General features: G+C 68.0%; 5 protein-coding genes across 5 annotated transcripts; 1 reads left to right on the top strand and 4 right to left on the bottom strand.

Moving 5' to 3' along the window:
* Nucleotides 1-286: 286 nt before the first annotated feature.
* On the bottom strand, nt 287-2,050 carry RHOBADRAFT_64666 (uncharacterized protein). Its single transcript, XM_018418545.1, has 3 exons — nt 1,610-2,050; nt 809-1,534; nt 287-739 (listed from the first exon to the last, which is right to left on the bottom strand). The coding sequence occupies exons 1-3, from the start codon at nt 2,016-2,018 to the stop codon at nt 519-521; spliced, it is 1,356 nt and encodes a 451-aa protein (XP_018273196.1). The 5' UTR covers nt 2,019-2,050; the 3' UTR covers nt 287-518.
* Nucleotides 2,051-2,532: 482 nt separating this feature from the next.
* On the bottom strand, nt 2,533-5,118 carry RHOBADRAFT_52094 (uncharacterized protein; the record flags this gene model as incomplete). The annotated part of the gene is made up of 12 exons (XM_018416166.1): nt 2,533-2,798; nt 2,880-2,968; nt 3,040-3,112; nt 3,185-3,320; nt 3,387-3,538; nt 3,604-3,741; nt 3,836-3,912; nt 3,995-4,193; nt 4,270-4,331; nt 4,389-4,650; nt 4,711-4,824; nt 4,884-5,118. The coding sequence occupies 12 exons, from the start codon at nt 5,116-5,118 to the stop codon at nt 2,533-2,535; spliced, it is 1,803 nt and encodes a 600-aa protein (XP_018273195.1).
* Nucleotides 5,119-5,647: 529 nt separating this feature from the next.
* RHOBADRAFT_52093 (uncharacterized protein) lies at nt 5,648-9,080 on the bottom strand. Its single transcript, XM_018416165.1, has 7 exons — nt 9,056-9,080; nt 8,933-8,993; nt 8,848-8,854; nt 8,725-8,773; nt 8,388-8,654; nt 6,010-8,272; nt 5,648-5,858 (listed from the first exon to the last, which is right to left on the bottom strand). The coding sequence occupies exons 1-7, from the start codon at nt 9,071-9,073 to the stop codon at nt 5,785-5,787; spliced, it is 2,739 nt and encodes a 912-aa protein (XP_018273194.1). The 5' UTR covers nt 9,074-9,080; the 3' UTR covers nt 5,648-5,784.
* A 276-nt stretch (nt 9,081-9,356) lies between these two features.
* Nucleotides 9,357-12,191, top strand: RHOBADRAFT_52092 (uncharacterized protein; the record flags this gene model as incomplete). Its single annotated transcript, XM_018416164.1, has 7 exons — nt 9,357-9,560; nt 9,646-9,678; nt 9,766-9,810; nt 9,890-10,258; nt 10,324-11,562; nt 11,673-11,884; nt 11,974-12,191. 7 exons carry the CDS (start codon nt 9,357-9,359, stop codon nt 12,029-12,031), a joined length of 2,160 nt encoding a protein of 719 aa, XP_018273193.1. The 3' UTR covers nt 12,032-12,191.
* On the bottom strand, nt 12,177-15,590 carry RHOBADRAFT_52091 (uncharacterized protein; the record flags this gene model as incomplete). Its single annotated transcript, XM_018416163.1, has 12 exons — nt 12,177-12,415; nt 12,496-13,241; nt 13,308-13,384; nt 13,450-13,489; nt 13,563-13,644; nt 13,717-13,948; nt 14,023-14,157; nt 14,220-14,322; nt 14,405-14,469; nt 14,551-15,084; nt 15,161-15,289; nt 15,402-15,590. The coding sequence occupies 12 exons, from the start codon at nt 15,588-15,590 to the stop codon at nt 12,246-12,248; spliced, it is 2,502 nt and encodes an 833-aa protein (XP_018273192.1). The 3' UTR covers nt 12,177-12,245.
* Between the last annotated feature and the right edge of the window lie 248 nt (nt 15,591-15,838).

Below are 15,838 nucleotides of genomic sequence, written 5' to 3'. Positions count from 1 at the left end.
GCTCGTCGGGGTGCTGGTCGAGCGGGCTAGAGAGCTGAGAGAGCGAGTGTGGGAGAAGCGAGAAGCGCGTGCCCCTTGGTCTCTCTCGCCGCCGCCGACCTCGCGTCGCGCGTCGTCGGCTCACCTCCCTCGAGCCTCGAGAGAGCTTAAAAGGCGTCGCGCTCGACGGCCTTGTCGAGATTGTCGAGCCAACCGACGCGCTGCCGATCTCGTCGATGCGGGAGAGGACCAAGCGCTCCCGAGCAGGCGACGGAGCTGTCGGTCTGTCTCTCTGAACGGACGCGAGAACTGGGACGACCAAAGTGGATTTCACCGTCGCGAGGGACGGTCGGGTACAAAGGGGAGGAGAGGGGAAGGAGGAGGGGAAGCGGCGAGGCTCGAGGAAGCGAGCCCATCTACTGACAGAACAACCTGGCCGTCGCTGACGGCACTACCGAAGAAGAGGGGGATAGATAGAGAGCGTGTAGGGGGAAAGGAACGAGGGGTGCATGCGGGGGAGGGGGACAAACGACGAGGCTTTACTCGACGTCGACGCCCGAGTCGGAGGGAACGTCGGGGAGGACGTAGTTGCGGCGAGCGCGGCCGTACGCGTCCTTGTAGAACAGGACCGAGCCCTCGTCCTCGACGTAGCGGCACTGCTTGTAGCTCTTCCACAGCGAGACGAACATGTTCTCGTCCGTCGCGTGGTAGTGCTCGCCGAGGAACGACTTGAGCGCCTCGGTCGCCTCCCAGGCGTGGTCTGCGGCAGGAAGGGAGCGTCAGTGAGAGGCTCTCGCTCGAGGAGAAGAGGGAGAGGGAGAGGGCGCACAGTGCGGGATCTTGGACGAGATGTGGTGCGCGACGTGCGTCTCGGTGATGCCGTGCATGAGGTAGGGGCCGACGGGGCCGAGGAGGTTGCGGTCGATGGTGCACAGGGCGCCGCGCTGGAAGTTCCACATGTCGGCCGAGTAGTGCGGCAGCTGGGGGTCCGTGTGCTGGAGGTAGGTGATCATGACGAGCCAGTGGTTGACGAGGAGGTAGGGGACGATGTAGTACTTGGCGACGGCCGAGAAGCCGCCCATGACCGAGCCGAACAGGGTGAGGAGGCCGACCATGCCGACGAGGAACGCGTCCGAGATGAGGACCTGGTTGCGGTGGCGGGCGTCGAACACGAGCGACGACGGGTCGAAGTGGTTGGTCCACTTGGGGTACCACAGCTGGCCCGACGCGTTGGTGAACAGGTAGGCGGGCCAGCCGAACAGCTGCTGGACGATGATCCACCCGAGGCGGTACACGGGCGCGTCCTCGAGGAGCTCGTCGATCTCGACGTTGCGCGACACCTCGAGCTTCTTGCCCGTCGGCTTGGGGTTGCGGGTCGACTTGGTGCGGGGCACAAAGACCTCGTCGCGCGTGAGGTGACCGGTCGCGGCGTGGTGCTTGGCGTGCGAGATGCGCCACGAGTGGTACGGCACGAGGACGAACGAGTGGAGGAACAGGCCCATCGTGTTGTTGATCGTCTTGGACGTCGAGAAGGCCTGGTGGCCGCACTCGTGGCCTGCGGGGCGAGTGAGGGGAGAGTCAGTTGTCGGTCCTCGTACGAGAACCCGAGGGAGAGAGGCGAGGGACGCACCGAGGATCCAGATGCCCGTCATGACCCAGCCCTGGAGGGTCCAGTACAGGCTCCACGCGGCCCACTTGGCGGCGAACCCGGCCCAGCCGTCGAGGTGCTTGCCGCCGGTGTACGAGAACGCCGGGTCGATGTGGTACGCGGCGTACCCGAGGGCAGCGACCATGAGGAAGTCGCCGACGACGTAGGTCGACGAGCGCAGAGCCGAGCGCTCGAAGCACTTGGCCGGGATGGCGCCGAGGACCTCCTTGATCGTGAGGTTGGGCACGACGAACGGCGGGTACTCGTTCTCGAGCGCCTTGAGCGGGTCCTGGTGCTCCTCCTCCGAGTCGGACGACGCGAGGACGTCGTGCTCCTTCTCCTTGCGCGGCGCGGCGGCGGCAGTGCGCTGACGAAGGGTGCTGGCGGCCATCGTGGTGGTCGGTGAGGTCGACGGGGGCGAGGTCGAGGGGTTGGGGGAGGAGAGGGAGGGGGTGAACGTGGCGGCGGAGCGAGAGAAAGTCCGGGGTCCTGCAGAAAGAAAGCTCAGAGAGCGGGTCAGTGAGGCGCGCTTGGGCGACGCACGCGACACCGGCGCAGAGAGGAGACTCACACGAGTCGGGGGAGAGGCGGAACGGAGGGGAAAGTGGCGCGAGAGGAAGAGGGGAGTGAAGGAGAGAAGGACCGGAGAGCACCGCTCGAGCGTCGCGAGGGCAAACGGCCCAGAGCTTTCTCGCTAGCGGATAACGCATGTCTCAAGCCCGGGTTGACCAAATCCCCGGCTGGGCACCAATCACCGCCCAGGTGGCTTTCGCCACTCGCACTCGAAGATCGCTTCAAACCGCTCGCTCTCGCTCCCCTTTGTCACCGACGGCGAGCCTGAATGCGGTGCTGGAGCTTTTGCATTGCAGTCCTGCTCCTCTCGCGCTCGACCCTCTCGAGAGCTGCTACGAGCGCCCGCTCGCCTCGACGAATTCTGCGACGGCGAGGTCGCCGGGCAAGTCGCACCGGAGCTCGGGCTCGAGGCAGTCCTCCCACCGCTCGCGACCCGTCGGCAATCGGTCGGGGAAGACGGCCGGCACCGGCTTGATGACCAGCTGAAAGGCGGAGGCCGAGAGGCGGGCGGGCAAGTGCGCCACCAGCGAGTCGCGCGCGCACGCACAGGCATGTCGGACGAGTTGGCGCGAGTCGAACAGGCGCGGCGAGGGGCCGACTGCGAGCACGAGGGCAGAGGATAAGCGAGGGTGTCCTCAAAAGGAGAAGAGGCCGAAGAGAGAGAGAGGGGCGCGCGCACAGATCTCCTCGGGCGGCTCGAGAGCGGCTTCTGCCTCGGTCGCTCGCGCGAAAAGCTGGTCGAACGTGACGCCACCACCTCGAAGATCACTGCGAGAGGGGCAGAATGAGCGTGAGCAAGGCGAGGAGGGAGGAGGAAAGGGCCGAGGAAGGGGACGCACAAGGCGAGCGAGTTGAAGAGGTTGACCGCTTTCTCAGGGTCGTCACGAGGCAACAGCTGCCCTGCTGTCGCGTCTGCAGGCTCGAGGGACATCAGTTCGTCGTCTCTGTCGGGTCGAGGGGGTCGAGAGAGAGAAGGGGACGCACACATTCTCGCCGCGGCCTTGCTCAAGCCGCAGTTGATCCAGTGCCCAGCCACGAACTCGATGCGGTGCTCGGGCAGGGCGGCACGAGTGCGCAACGCGTACGCGAACGCCTTGCCGGCCGAGACGACGGGCTGGACCTGTCGAGCGAGGCGAGGTGAGTCGAGGGGCCGAGAGCGCACGGACCCTGCGAGACGAGGACGCACCTGGAACGCGAAAGTCGAGACCGGGTCGTGCGGCGCCTTCTCCGAGTTGCAGTCGTCCATGAGCTGCTCGGCGAGACCCTGCACCTCGAGCAGAGGGAAGCGCGCCCGCTCGTCGGGGGTCGACGACCGAAAGTGGCCGTCGACGAGCGTGTCTGCGAGGACGGCGCTCGAATGTCAGGTCGGCGCCTCGAGAGAACAGGGGAGAGATTGGACGCACCGATCAGATGCATCTTGACCTTGCGCTCGAACGTGAACCGGAACGTGGAGCCCTTGTCCTCCTCGGCGACGTCCTGCCACCGTGCTCGCCCCTCGCTCAAGAGGCCGAGGACGAAGCGGTACTGCGATGCCGCCTCGACTGCGACGAACGAGAGAGGGGTATCAGTAGGTGCCGAGGAGGAAGAGCTTGAGGAGGAACCTCGAGGAAGAGGAGGACGAGGCGCAGGACGCACCTGCTCGCAGCTGAATCTGGTTGACGTACGCCGCGACGAAGGACCCGCGAATCAGGTGGGCCAGAGCGATCTTGGGCCTGTCGCGAGGAGGAGAGAGTCAGTGACCATGCGAGGAGAGTGGGCTCGTGGACGACAGGGTGGGGACGCAGTCGGACGTACTTCTGCCACCCTTCTCGCTGGACCTGCTCGTCGAACGAGTCGATGACGTCGCGCGGCACCGTCGCCGGCTTGAGGTACTGGTCCAGCTCGAGAACGCGAGCGTCCCACGCGAGCTGCAGACGAAGCTTCTCCGACAGCGGCAACTCGTGCGACTTGCCCTTGGGCACGTGGAACCCTCGAGCGTCGGTGATGATGGCGTCTGCGAGAGAGTCGAGCGTCAGAAGGGCGTCTCGAGCTGCGAGGACGAGAGAAAGAGACAGAGAGACTGGGCGCACCTGCAAGATCCAGGACCGGGCTCGGCGACGACGCCTCGACCTCGCCAGATTCCTTGACGTCACTTCGAGGCGTAGAGTCAATCACAGAGGGCGGTACGAGGAACGAGAGCTGGACGCACAGCTTGTCGTCGAGCTGCTCGAGAGCTTTTGCCGCCGTCGTCCACGCGTAAACGGCCGTCGCCGCCGACACGAGCTCGTCCTTCTCGGGGTCGCCGCCCGCCTTGACGTAGTTGTCGTACCGCTCGGCGAACGTGACGGCAGCTTCTGCCTCGCCGAACAGCGAGGCGCCCTGGGCGTCGAGAGAGGCGGCGGCCGAAGTGGCGCTCGTCGTGAAGCGCGTACGGGTCGCGTCGTCCTCGGCGAGTCGGGCTGCAGCCGTGTCTGTCGAGGGGTTAAGCAGTGGGCCGTCGCGATACGTGAAAGAGGGTCCAGTCGACGCACAGCTAGCTCGGGCGGCCGAGTGGTCCTGCAGGACGAGGTGCGCTTCTGCTTCTCGCGCGAGCGGACGGCTCCATGTCGGGTTGAGGAGCTTGGCGGCGGCCGCATCGAGTAGCGCTGCGGGACGAAGAGAGAGTCAGGACAGGTGCGCGGTACTGAGAAGGGCTGCGACGCACCGAGGTCGAGCTGGAAGAGCTTGATCCTTGCCGCGGCCCGGTTCGAGAACAAGGCAGCGAGGTCCTCCTTGCTCGAGGCCGCGGACACGTCGCCTCGCGACAGGTCCTCGATCGCGCGCGTGTACAGGTTGGCCGCCTCGAGCCACCGCGACGAGCCGAACGCGACGTTGCCCTGCTGGCGGAGGAGCTGCGCGGTAGAGCTGGCGGTGTCGGCTGCGGCTGATGACGCCGACATGCTGTACGAGGGCGAAGACTCTGTGTCAGTGTATGTCGCACGAGAGGCTCGGTGTGCTGAGGAGGGTGAGGACGAGGCTCGCGTCGGCGGGGCCTCATCCAGACGGCGGCGCACGACGACAACTGCACAAGATGGTCCAGGGGCACGCCTGCCAAGTTCCTCGACACTCATGAGACCTCGCGAGAATACCGCCCACTCGCCAGCGTGTGCCGCCGCCCCGCTGGATCCTCATCAGTCGGCGGGCGAGGAGCTCGGTGGACAGGAGGGAGGGGGAGACGAGCGAGGACGAGGAGAGACGCACAGGATCTGGAGAAGTTGTCTGAGCTGTACTAGCAGTCTGAGTAGCTGGCTGAGCGTTGCCGAGGACGGAGAGGGTGCCCAGCTGCCTCGCCGCCTCTCTCGGCCGCTCTCGCGGACTGGCTCCTCGCGTTCGATTCGTGCTTGCGTATCGCTTGCGCAGTCGAGTCGCTCTCACGAGAAGAGCGTCCCGCAGATCCTCTCTCACGAACGAGCTCGACGGCTCACGGCGACAGCAAGGAATCGCGCTTTTGGATGACAAAGGGCGAGAAAGAGGGGGGGGGCACAACCGAGGAGAAGAAGACGAGGACGGCGAGATGAGGGAGGAGAAAGAGAGAGAGGAACAAGTGCGGGCGGGCGCGGCGGCCTTTACATGAGGAGGTCCTCGTCGTCGTGCGCTGGCGGCGCGCCGTTGACGACGGGCACAGGCGGTGCGAGGCCAGCTGCAGACGATAGAGAGGCGCGTCAGTTGACGTCTCGAGAGAGAGAAGGGGGGAGAAGGAGAGGGCAGGAAAGAGGTCGAGTTGAAGGGACGGGAGGGACGGGTGGGGAGGCGAGGAGACGAGGGGAGAACGAGAGAGAGAGAGGACGCACTGCTGCCCGCCTCGTCGCCCATCAAGTCGTCCTGCTCATGTGCATCGGCGAACGACAGGCCCTCGATCCCGTTCGTCGCGTGCTCGAGCCCTCCTCGCCCCGCCGACGCCGCCGAGTCAACGCTCCGTCTCGGCGCGCCCTCGTCCTCCTCGTCGCCGTACTGCACGAGCTCGCCCTCGTCGCCCTCACCCTGCCCGTACTCGAGCTGCTGGGGCTGTGCGCCGGCCCGCTGCCGCTCAAGCGCGTCGGCCCAGCCCTCGACAAACTCCTGCGGGTCCTCGTCCGGGTCTGCGAGCGCGCTCGCCTGCTTGGGCTTCTTGGCCTGCTCGAGGAGCTGCCGCCAGCCCTTGACGGCCCGACCAGCCTCGGTCGGCGCGTACGTGCGCGCAAACAGGGCCGCCTCGGGCGCGCGGTCGGTCGCGAGGAGCGTGTCGACGCACGACGGCGCGTCGCCGAGCTGGAGCGCGGCCGCGAACGCGACGTTGAACGCGCCCTGGGCCGTCGCGCGCTCGACGAGGTACTCGAGCCCGGGGCGCGAGCCCGTCGACGTGTACAGGAGGAGGAGCGCCGACAGGTCCTGCGCCTGCTTGAAGCACTCGTCGGCGAGCTGCACCTTCCAGCCGGCGAGGGCGCGGTCGCCGACGGTGCGCCACTTGGCCTGCGAGCCGAGGTGCGGGCTCGAACGCGCGAGCGCGAGCGCCGTCTCGAGGTCGTCGAGCGCGATCGCGAGCTCAAACTTGTGGTCCGGGTCGGTCGAGATGTCGAGCGCGAGCTCGCGCAGGTCCTGCGTCTCGAGGAAGCGCGCGAGGCGGTTGCGCTGGTCCTGCGGGACCTGCGGGAGGAGCTCTTGGGCGCTGTCGAGGTCGCCTCGGAGGATGGCCGTCTGGTACTCGATGACGGACAGCGACAGGCTGAACGCGTACAGGTTGACGTCCTTGTCGCACAGGTAGATGCGGTTGTGCTGCGGGAGGTACCCGAGGAGGTACATCTGCGCGTCAAAGTGCGTGATGGTGTGCGCCTGGCCGCCGACGAGGTAGTTGAGGCGGTGCGCGGCCGTCGTGTACACGAGGCAGTCGCCGACCCACTTGGCCGTCTGGATCGCCTCGGAGATCTCGCACTCGAGGTCGAACGCCTCCTCGACGCCCTCGTCGCCGAGGTCGGTCCCGCGGTCGAGCGCGTCCTGGTACGCGTCGCGGTCGAACCGGAGGACGTAGAACGAATCGTCGCCGGCGATGCACACGAGGTTGCCCGTGCCGGACCAGTAGACGTTGCGCGCGTCGACCTCGATGCGGCGCACGAGGCTGCCCGTCTCCCAGTCGTAGAAGCACACGAAGCCCATGCCCTTGACGCCGAGGAGCGGGCCGCCGTACACGCCGTCGGTCGGGTACGCGACGTGGACGAGCCCGGTGCGCTCCTTGAAGTTGCGGAACACCTTGATCTTGGACCCGGCCTCGCGCACGGCGTACGTGTTCGAGTCGCTCGCCCACGCAAAGCCGACGCCCTGGCCGAACGCCTTGTTGCGCCACGCGAGCGCCGTGTAGATGATGTACTCGCCGTCGCCGCACACGGTGACGAACCGGCCGTTGGGCGAGTGCTCGAGCGTCGAGGCGTACACCTCGGTGTTGCCGAGTTCGCGGCTCGGGATCGACAGCTGCTGGCCGTCGGGCACCGTGTCGTCGGCCGTCGAGTGGAGCGCGAGCGTGAGGACCTCGGCGTTGCGCGCGTACACGACCTTGCCCTGGCCGTCCATCGACACGGCGGGCTCCTCGCGGCCGAGTTTGACGACGACGGCGCCCTCGTCGAACCCGAACGCGACGTCGTTGCCCTTCTTGGCGTACGCGACGCACCACGCGCGCTCGAGGCCGTAGTCGAGCGTGTTCTCGAGCCGGTACGTCGACGAGTGCCAGATCTTGACCGTGCCGTCCTCGGAGCCCGACACGAGGATCGGGAGCGAGGGGTGAAAGATGGCGAACGACACGTTGGACGTGTGGCCCTCGAGCGTCTGGATGCACGACTTGGACAGGTAGTCCCAGATCTTGATCAGGCGGTCGTCGCCGGTCGTGACGAGGTAGGGCTTGTCGCCGCCGTGGTAGTACTCGACGTAGTTGACGCCCTTGTCGTGCGCGTCGAGCGTAAAGTTGGCGACGGGCGAGCCGAGGCTCCACACCTTGACGGTGCGGTCGAGGCACGCCGACGCGAACGTGTTCGAGTCCTTGGGGTTGAACGACAGGTTCATGATGTAGTGCGTGTGGCCCTCGAAGATCTGCGTGGGGGCCGGGAGTGTGTCAGAGCGTGCTCGACGGGCGACTTGGGGGCAGGTGCGCGCGCGCGACAGAAACAGAGAGGCGGAACGAAAGCGCAAAGGAGGGGGGACGCACCTGGATGCACTTCCAGCCCTTCTCCCAGTCCCAGAGCTTGATCGTCATGTCGTCCGAGCCCGTGAGGACGAGGGGCTGGGTCGGGTGGACGGCGAGGCAGCGAATGTAGTCCGGGTGGGCCTCGAGTGCCGTCACCTTCTCGCCCGTGTTGTAGTTGAAGACGCGCAGGTGAAAGTCGTCCGAGCCGCACACGAACCAGTTCTTGCGGGCGATGAAGCGGACGCAGCGCACGGGGACCTCGGTCACCTCGAACGTCTTGATGATAGCCTGCGTGGGTGCGACGGAGGTCGAGGTCAGTTGGGTCCGCGACAGGAGGAGAGAGGGAGCGAGGACGCACGCCCGTGTCGACATGGTAGATGATGACGTTGCCCGTGTAGAGGCCGGTGCTGTGGGGAGAGCGAGGGAGAGAGGTGAGCCGGAGATGCGAGTGAGGGGAGGGGGAGGGGGGGGGGAAGCTCACATCAACCCTGCGCGCGTGGTTCGAGGTCAGGGTGTGGTCTGTGCGGGTTCACGGGAGCTAGAGAGGGCAAGGAGAGTGGACGTACAGGGTTCAGTCGGGTGGAAGTCGACCGACTTGACGCGAGCACACCGTGTCAAGAGCTTGCGCTGTGGGGGCAGGGGTTTGGTGAGGTTGGTCGGTGAGAGGGAGAGAGAGTGTCGGTGCGCACGTTGATGTCGAGCAGCATGGCGGCTGGTGTCGGAGGGAGCGAGAGCCGACGCGAGCCTGCCACGAACGAGAGAGGCGACGACGGAGGCGGAGAGGCGACAGCAACCTCGTCTCACGAAGGCCAGAGCACTCGGACAGGTCGGCTGTTACACTGCTGCACTCTCCAGCAACCCCGACACTCACCCAGCTCAGCCCAGCGCGTCGACGACGGCCGCCGGCACCTCGCTCGCGGGTTCCCTCCCTCCCCACCTCGCTCCTCTCGTCAACCTCGACCAGTGCGCTCACCGTGCCCACTCGAGGCCATGCCCTCGCCCAACCCCGACCCCGACCCGCACCAGCCCGACCCGCACCGCTCCCCCTCCCCCTCGACCTCGACCTCGACCTCGACCTCGCCTCGTCCGGTTGACAGCCAGCCGCCGGTCGACGTCGACCACGAGCCTGTGCCAGACGCCACCATGAGCGACGACGAGCCTCAACCTCCCTCGGCTGAGCCACTTCCTGCCCAGGTGCGCCCCCTGTCCCTCGTCTCCCTCCTGGCCTCGTGTTGACATCGCCGCCCGCATGTCACGCCCGGCAACGCCCCTCGTGCAGGCCCCGATGCCGTCTAGCCTCCCTCAAGAACTCGTACGTCCCACTTTGCCTCTCTCTCTCGCTTGACCGAGCACGAGCTGACCGCCTCGTCCCGCACCCTCCCCCTCACCCCTCCGACAGGCACACGCTCCCCTCTCGACCGCCGACTCGCCCCCCGCAACCGACGTGAGCTCCCTCCTCTAGCCCCAATCCTAGCCCCTCGCACCCCACACTGACCCGCACGCACGCACGCCCAACCCGACAGCTCGTCGAGGCCAACGCGACCATCGCCCGCCTGCGCGCCGAACTCGCGTCCCTCCCCGCCTACTACACCTCGCGCAACCAGCTCGACCACGACCGCCTCGCGAGCGACAACCTCCAGCTGCGCACCCAGGCCACCGTCCTCGCCCGCAAGGTCGCCACACTCGAGGCCGACAAGCTCGCGCTCGTCGCCGTCAAAAAGGGCAAGGGCAAGGCGCGCGCCGACGACGACGATGACGAGCGCGACGACGACCAGGACGAGACGGCGAGCCAGGCGACCGAGGTTGACGAGTACGAGCGCGACGCGACCATCGCCCAGCTCGAGTCGGACAAGCGCGCCCTCACCGTCGACGTCCACCGCCTCCAAGACCGCGTGCGTTCCCCTCTCCCTCCCTCTGCACTCTCCTAGCGTGTACTGACGCTGCTCTCTGCAAACAGCTCGACATCGCCGAGCAGCAGACCAAGCGCCTGTCGCACGAGCTGCGCAGCCTGCGCGCCTACTTCCTCCACGGCTCGCCCCTTGTCACTCTCGAAGCCGACATCGCGCTCCCCTCGCCACCAGCCTCGCAAACCTCGCCGGCCTCGCCTCCCGACCCGCTCCTCCCTCCCTCGCTCGACGCCCCAGCCCCAACCACCTCGTCGTCGTCCTCGTCGCGCGCGTCGCGCCCAACCCCGCGCAGCGTCGCCCTCGCCGACGCCGAGGCCGAGCTCCTCCTCCACGCGGGCAAGACGCTCTCGCACGTCCACCGCGTCACGCGCGTCCCGCTCTCGCGCGCCATCGCCGAGCGTGCAGACGACATTGTGCGCGCGAGCGCGAGGGACGGCAACGGACGAGCGCACGCGGCGGCGGCGGGGCTCGGCGAGCGGCAGGGCCAGGGCCAGGGCCAGGGACAGGGCCAGGACGGCCTCGATGGGCTCATGCAGCTCGCCAACGCGTCGTCGCAGGAGGACCTCGCGCCTGGCGCGCTGCCGGGCTCGAGCATGAGCCTGCGCGCGCTGCGCACGAGCTCGAGGCGCGGGCGCGCGAGCCGCAGCGGAGCGTCAGGGGCGGGGCAGGACGGCGAGGCGGACGAGGGCGAGGGCGAGGACGCGGCCATGGGCGGGCTCGAGCTCCCCGTCCCGCCGGCGCACTACAACCCGTACTCGCTCGACCCGCCGCCGCCGCACTTGGCCATGCGGGCCGGCGTGGCGCCCGGCGGCGGCGGCGGCGGGTTCGGCGCAGGAGGAGGAGGAGCGGGCCGTGCGGCGCCGGACGACGACCCGGACTACCTCCCGAGCCCGCCGCCGGCCGCCGCAGCCGCAGCCGCAGCCGCAGCGGGGCCGAGCGCGTGGCCCTACGCGTACGAGCTGCCGTATCCGGGCGGCGCGCCTCACGCCGGCCCAAGCGGCGCCTCGTCGTCGTCGGCGGCGCCGCACCCGCACCCGAACCCGCGCCAGGCGCTCGGGCAGCGCCTGAGCGCGCTCGACGTGCTCGCGCAGGCGACGGCCGAGATGGACCACGAGGGCATGGGCATGTCGGACCACGGGCGGGGCTTGTACGAGGGCGGGAGCGGGTGGCACGCCGAGGGGTCGGCGGCGCAGCAGGGCGGCAAGAAGGCGGGCGTGCCGAGCAGTCGCAGTCGGGTGCCGGCTGTTGGGCCCGATGGGCAGAAGAAGCCGCGCAGCCCGTACATCAAGGTGCGCTCGGACCTCTCTCTCCCCTTGAGCTCGCGAGACTGACTCGCCCTCCTCCACCGCTTCCTCCCTCTCGCCGCCGCCGTCGCCGCCACTCGCCCTCTCGCTCGCAGTGGAACCTCCAGGAGGACGAGCAGCTCCTGCGCGCCGTCATCCAGGTCGGGTGCTCGTGGGACAATGTCGCAAAGCTGTGCCCGACGCGCGCGTACCACCAGGTCCGCCAGCGCTTCCTGCGCGGCCTCAGGAGCGGCGAGCAACTGCCCAAGCAGCTCATGCACCTGCAGGAGGCGGTGCGCAAGAGCGTGAGGGACCACGAGGCCAAGAAGTGCGTCGTCCGAGCTCTCCTCCACTCTCCCTCTCTCGTCCGCCGAGGGTCCGTGACTGACATTGTCTCTCTTCCTCTCCGACCCGCAGGAAGCGCAAGAGGGCCGCCAAGCAGCACGTCGCCGTCGACGACGCCGACGCCGTCTGAGCCTCCTCCTCGATCCTCTCGGTCCCCCGATCCCGTCTCTCGAGCTGTTGTCCCCCCCTGTACCACTCTCTCGCACGCATAGTCCCCCTCGCCTCACTCTGTGCCCGCTCTCGGTCTCTCTCTCTCTCCCTCTCTCTCCTCGTCGCACCGTGCAACTCGAATCGTCTTTGCAACCCTTCCTTTCTCTCTCTCGCGTCGCGCTCGAGAAACCTCCTCAAGCCGCCGCAGCGCCCTCGGTCTCGCGCTTCTGCATCGCGCGCCAGTACAGGTACTCGAGCGAGTGCGTCGCGCCTGCATCGGGAGCGGCGCTCGAGGCTGGCGGGGTGGCGCCGGGCGCCGTGAACCAGAGGACGTCGCCGAACGTGTCGGAGCGGAACTTGGACGCTGTGGTCGGGGCGCAAGGTCAGTCTCGGGCTACTTGAGAGAGGAAAGGAAAGAGAGAGAGAGAGGAGAGAGGGACGCACCGATCGAGGGAGGCAGAGGCGAGAACGCCTCGTTGGCCGCGGCGAGCTCAGCCGGCGTCGGCGCTGCGGCAGGCGCGCTCGCGAGCTCGACAGTCGGCGTCGACGCCGTGCCCGACGTCGAGCCGGGCAGGATGTCGAGCGACGACGAGAGGGCGGCGAGCGCCGCGCTCGTCGACAGGTCGGACGCGCTCGGGCCGCCGCCCGCCATCATCGGCTGCTGCTGCTGCGGGCCGCCGAACGAGGCGAGCGCAGCGTCGACGGCGAGCGAGCCGCTGCTCGGGTCGACCTGCATGCTGTCGCCGCCGCCGACGACGAGGTCGCGAGCGTGTCCCTCGTCCTGCACCTCCTGCGCCGTCGCCGGCTTGCCGTCCTGCGAAAAGTGGTACGTCGGGTTCGCCGCCGCGCCCGCCGCCGCACCTGCTGCGCCACCTCCACCACCTGCGCCGCCACCGACGTCGAGCCGACCAGGGCCCGCGACGCCCCGGACGAACGGGCTCTTGATCTTGTGCAGCGTGTCGACGCGGTCGTCCGGGTACGGCTCGAACTCGTACTCGTGCTTGCGCATCTCCTCGGGCACGCACGACGACCAGCTCTTGATCTTCTTGAACGCCTTGACGTCGTCCTTGTACCGGAACTCGCACACGTACAGCGGCATGGCGGGCGTCCAAGCCGGGGCTCGAGGGCGGCCGCGAGTGTACTTGGTGAAGAACATGACGAAGCAGCGGTCGGCAAAGTCCTCGACGACGCTGTGAAGGTGGACGAGTCAGTTCGAGAGGCCTGAGCGGGACAGAGAGGGAGGAGCGAGGGCGTACTGGTCGACAAAGACGCCCGTCTTGAACACCTCGTTCTCGTAGAAAGTGCGCGAAGCCGGGTGCACCGTCTCCTCGGGCTGCAGGGCAAAGGCCAGGGTCAGTAATGTCGACACGAGGGCGAGAGAGAGAGAGCGGGACGCACGCGGTAGTACCAGCAGACGGAGAGACAGCGCTGAGCCGAGCTGCGAGAGGGAGGAGACGGTCAGTGCTGAACCGGCTCGAGGCGATGCGAGGCAAGGGAGCTCGTCGACGCACTCGGGACGCTTGTACGTCTTCCAGATCTGGGCGATGATGGGCTTGCCCGGGTTGTCGGGGTTGAGGAGGTGGACCCAGTCGCCTGCGGGGAGAGCTCGCTCAGGTCAGTCGGCGGATCCTCTCGAGCACGGACGATGGGCACGACGGGACGGACCCGTCTTGAGAAAGTCGCCCTTGAAGTTGATGCCGTCGAGGAACACCTTGTCCTTGGTCGTCGGCCGCGTCGTCGCGCGGCTCTTGAAGTCGGTCCCGACGGCCGACTCGTCGCCCTTGGCGTGCTGCACGTTGCCAGGACCCGCCCCGACCGACGCGAGCGCGGCGGCGTCGTCGATGACGGCCGAGCGCACCGACGGGCTGACCTGCTTCGTGAGCTCCTGGTAGAGACGCTGCAGGAAGGGAAAGGCTCCGAGTCAGTGGCTGCGCCTGGTCGGGAGCAGAGTGGGAGGATCGAGAGACGCACCTGCAGCACCATGAGGTCGCTGTAGACGGTCCCGGGCGAGTCGGGCCGAATGAAGAGCTTGGCGATCGAGAACAGGTGGTGCAGGTCCTGGTCGAACGCCTCGGGCGAGCCGTAGACGCCCGCGTGGACGTTCGCCTAAGTACGAGGCCGTATCAGTGTCGTATACTAGAGCCGTAGAGAGAGAGCGAGGGACGCACCTCGATGCTGTTGAGCGAGAGCGGGCGGTCGACGAGCTGGTAGTAGTCGGGTCGAGCGGCACGGTCCGGGACGTCGATGAGCGGCGTCGCGAGTGGTCGTCCACTATGTCGGGAGAAGATGAGTTAGTGGAAAACCGTGGCGGGAGGAGGAAGGGGTGCGGAGGAAGAGAGACGAGGCGGCTCACGTCGCGTCCGTGTACTTGCGAATCTTGTCGAGGATGTCGAGGTACGCCTGGGTCGGGTTCGGGCCCTGCACGTGGTCCAAGGGTCGGTCTCGTGCGCTCGAGCTCGGCAACGCCCGACGAGACGAGAGAGAGAGAGCGGGACGCACCACGTCGCCAGACATCCAGCCCGACTCGACGTCGCCGATTGTCGGCAAGGATGGACCCGGCGTCCCAGCCGCGCCTTCCTCACCCTCTGCTCCACCTTCATGTGCGCCGGGGACCGGCGCGACCGAGATATCGCGCGAGGCCGGGCCGGCCGCCGAGGTCGAGGCGACGGGCAGGTCGGGCATGGCGGTTGACGGGAGGGACGGCATGCTCGGGAGGTTGGGCAGAGGAGGAGGAGGTGCCGGGGTGGGGGGAGCACGGCTGCCGCCGAGCTTGAGCGTGAGGCTGGGCGTTGCCGAGGCCGGAGCAGGCGAGGCGGACGGGCCGTTGCGGTGCTTGACGGCGCCCGGCGGGACGAGGCCGGGCGAGGGCGTCGAGGGCCCTCCAGCGAGTGCGCCCGTGAGCTTGATGCGCTTGGGCTTGCGCTCGGCGTCGGGTGCGGCGGGTTGAGGCGCGGGAAGCGAGCCAGGTCGGGGGAGCGACTCGAAGGGAGGAAGAGGAGGGGCTCGCTCTCGCCATAGGCGCTCCATGTAGCCCTGCACGGCGACGCATCGAGGTGTCAGTATGTGTGCCCTATCGAGCGCGAGAGCGCAGGAGCACTCGGGGACGCACCTCGAGCTTGTCGGCGTCGGCGTAGACCATGCTGCCCTGCTCGTTGTACTCGCGGGCATTGGACCAGATGAGGAAGAGGTCGTAGGCGACAGCTTGCGGCGACGAGTAGCTGCCGCGCTGGAGGCTCTCCTGCAAGGTGGGGCCGCGGCGAGTCAGCTTCGTCCGGCGAGCGGGCGGTGCAGGAGAGGCGTCGGCCGGGAGGACGACACGGGGAGGGAGGCTCGAGGAGGATGGGACGCACGAAGATCCCGTTGAGGCACCGGGGCTCCTTGATGACGAGGTAGTAGTCCGGGTACTCGCCGCGGTCGGGGAGGTCCTGGAAGATGGCCGAGTAGGCGCGCTTCATGCCGCCACCGGCCGACGTCTCGAGGTGGTACAGCGCGTTGAGCAGCTCGCCGAGAGGCTGCTGCACGTGTGGCGCGAGCGGCATGGCGGATTGAACGTCGCTCGGCGCGGTCGGGGAGCTGGGCGCAGGGACGAGGAGGAGGGGGAAGTCGGCAGCGGCTGCGGCGGTCGAGGCGGTGCGACGGGTGTAGATGCGGGACTGTAGGGCTGCCTGGCGAGACTCGCAGCTCGAACGGCTGTCGTGAGCCGAAGCGGGCGGAGCAAACACGAGGCGGGGAGATGAGAGGAGCCCGCTCCCTCTCCGTCCTCACTCGCGCTTGTGCGTTGCCTGCA

This window comes from Rhodotorula graminis (assembly GCF_001329695.1).
Source record: "Rhodotorula graminis WP1 unplaced genomic scaffold RHOBAscaffold_3, whole genome shotgun sequence".
Classification (NCBI taxonomy): domain Eukaryota; kingdom Fungi; phylum Basidiomycota; class Microbotryomycetes; order Sporidiobolales; family Sporidiobolaceae; genus Rhodotorula; species Rhodotorula graminis.
Note: the sequence above shows the minus strand (reverse complement) of the source record. Positions and strands in the feature narration are given on the sequence as shown.

Bases quoted from the DNA above. Each gene is read 5' to 3' on its own strand.
- RHOBADRAFT_64666 (XM_018418545.1), bottom strand. From the start codon at position 2,018: ATGGCCGCCAGCACCCTTCGTCAGCGCACTGCCGCCGCCGCGCCGCGC. The intron at 1,535-1,609 runs GTGCGTCCCTCG...CTCGCCCCGCAG, and splicing joins GACGGGCATCTGGATCCTCG to GCCACGAGTGCGGCCACCAG. The intron at 740-808 runs GTGCGCCCTCTC...TTCCTGCCGCAG, and splicing joins CTCGTCCAAGATCCCGCACT to ACCACGCCTGGGAGGCGACC.
- RHOBADRAFT_52093 (XM_018416165.1), bottom strand. The intron at 8,273-8,387 runs GTGCGTCCCCCC...GCCCCCACGCAG, and splicing joins AGGGCTGGAAGTGCATCCAG to ATCTTCGAGGGCCACACGCA. The intron at 5,859-6,009 runs GTGCGTCCTCTC...TATCGTCTGCAG, and splicing joins GGGCGACGAGGCGGGCAGCA to CTGGCCTCGCACCGCCTGTG.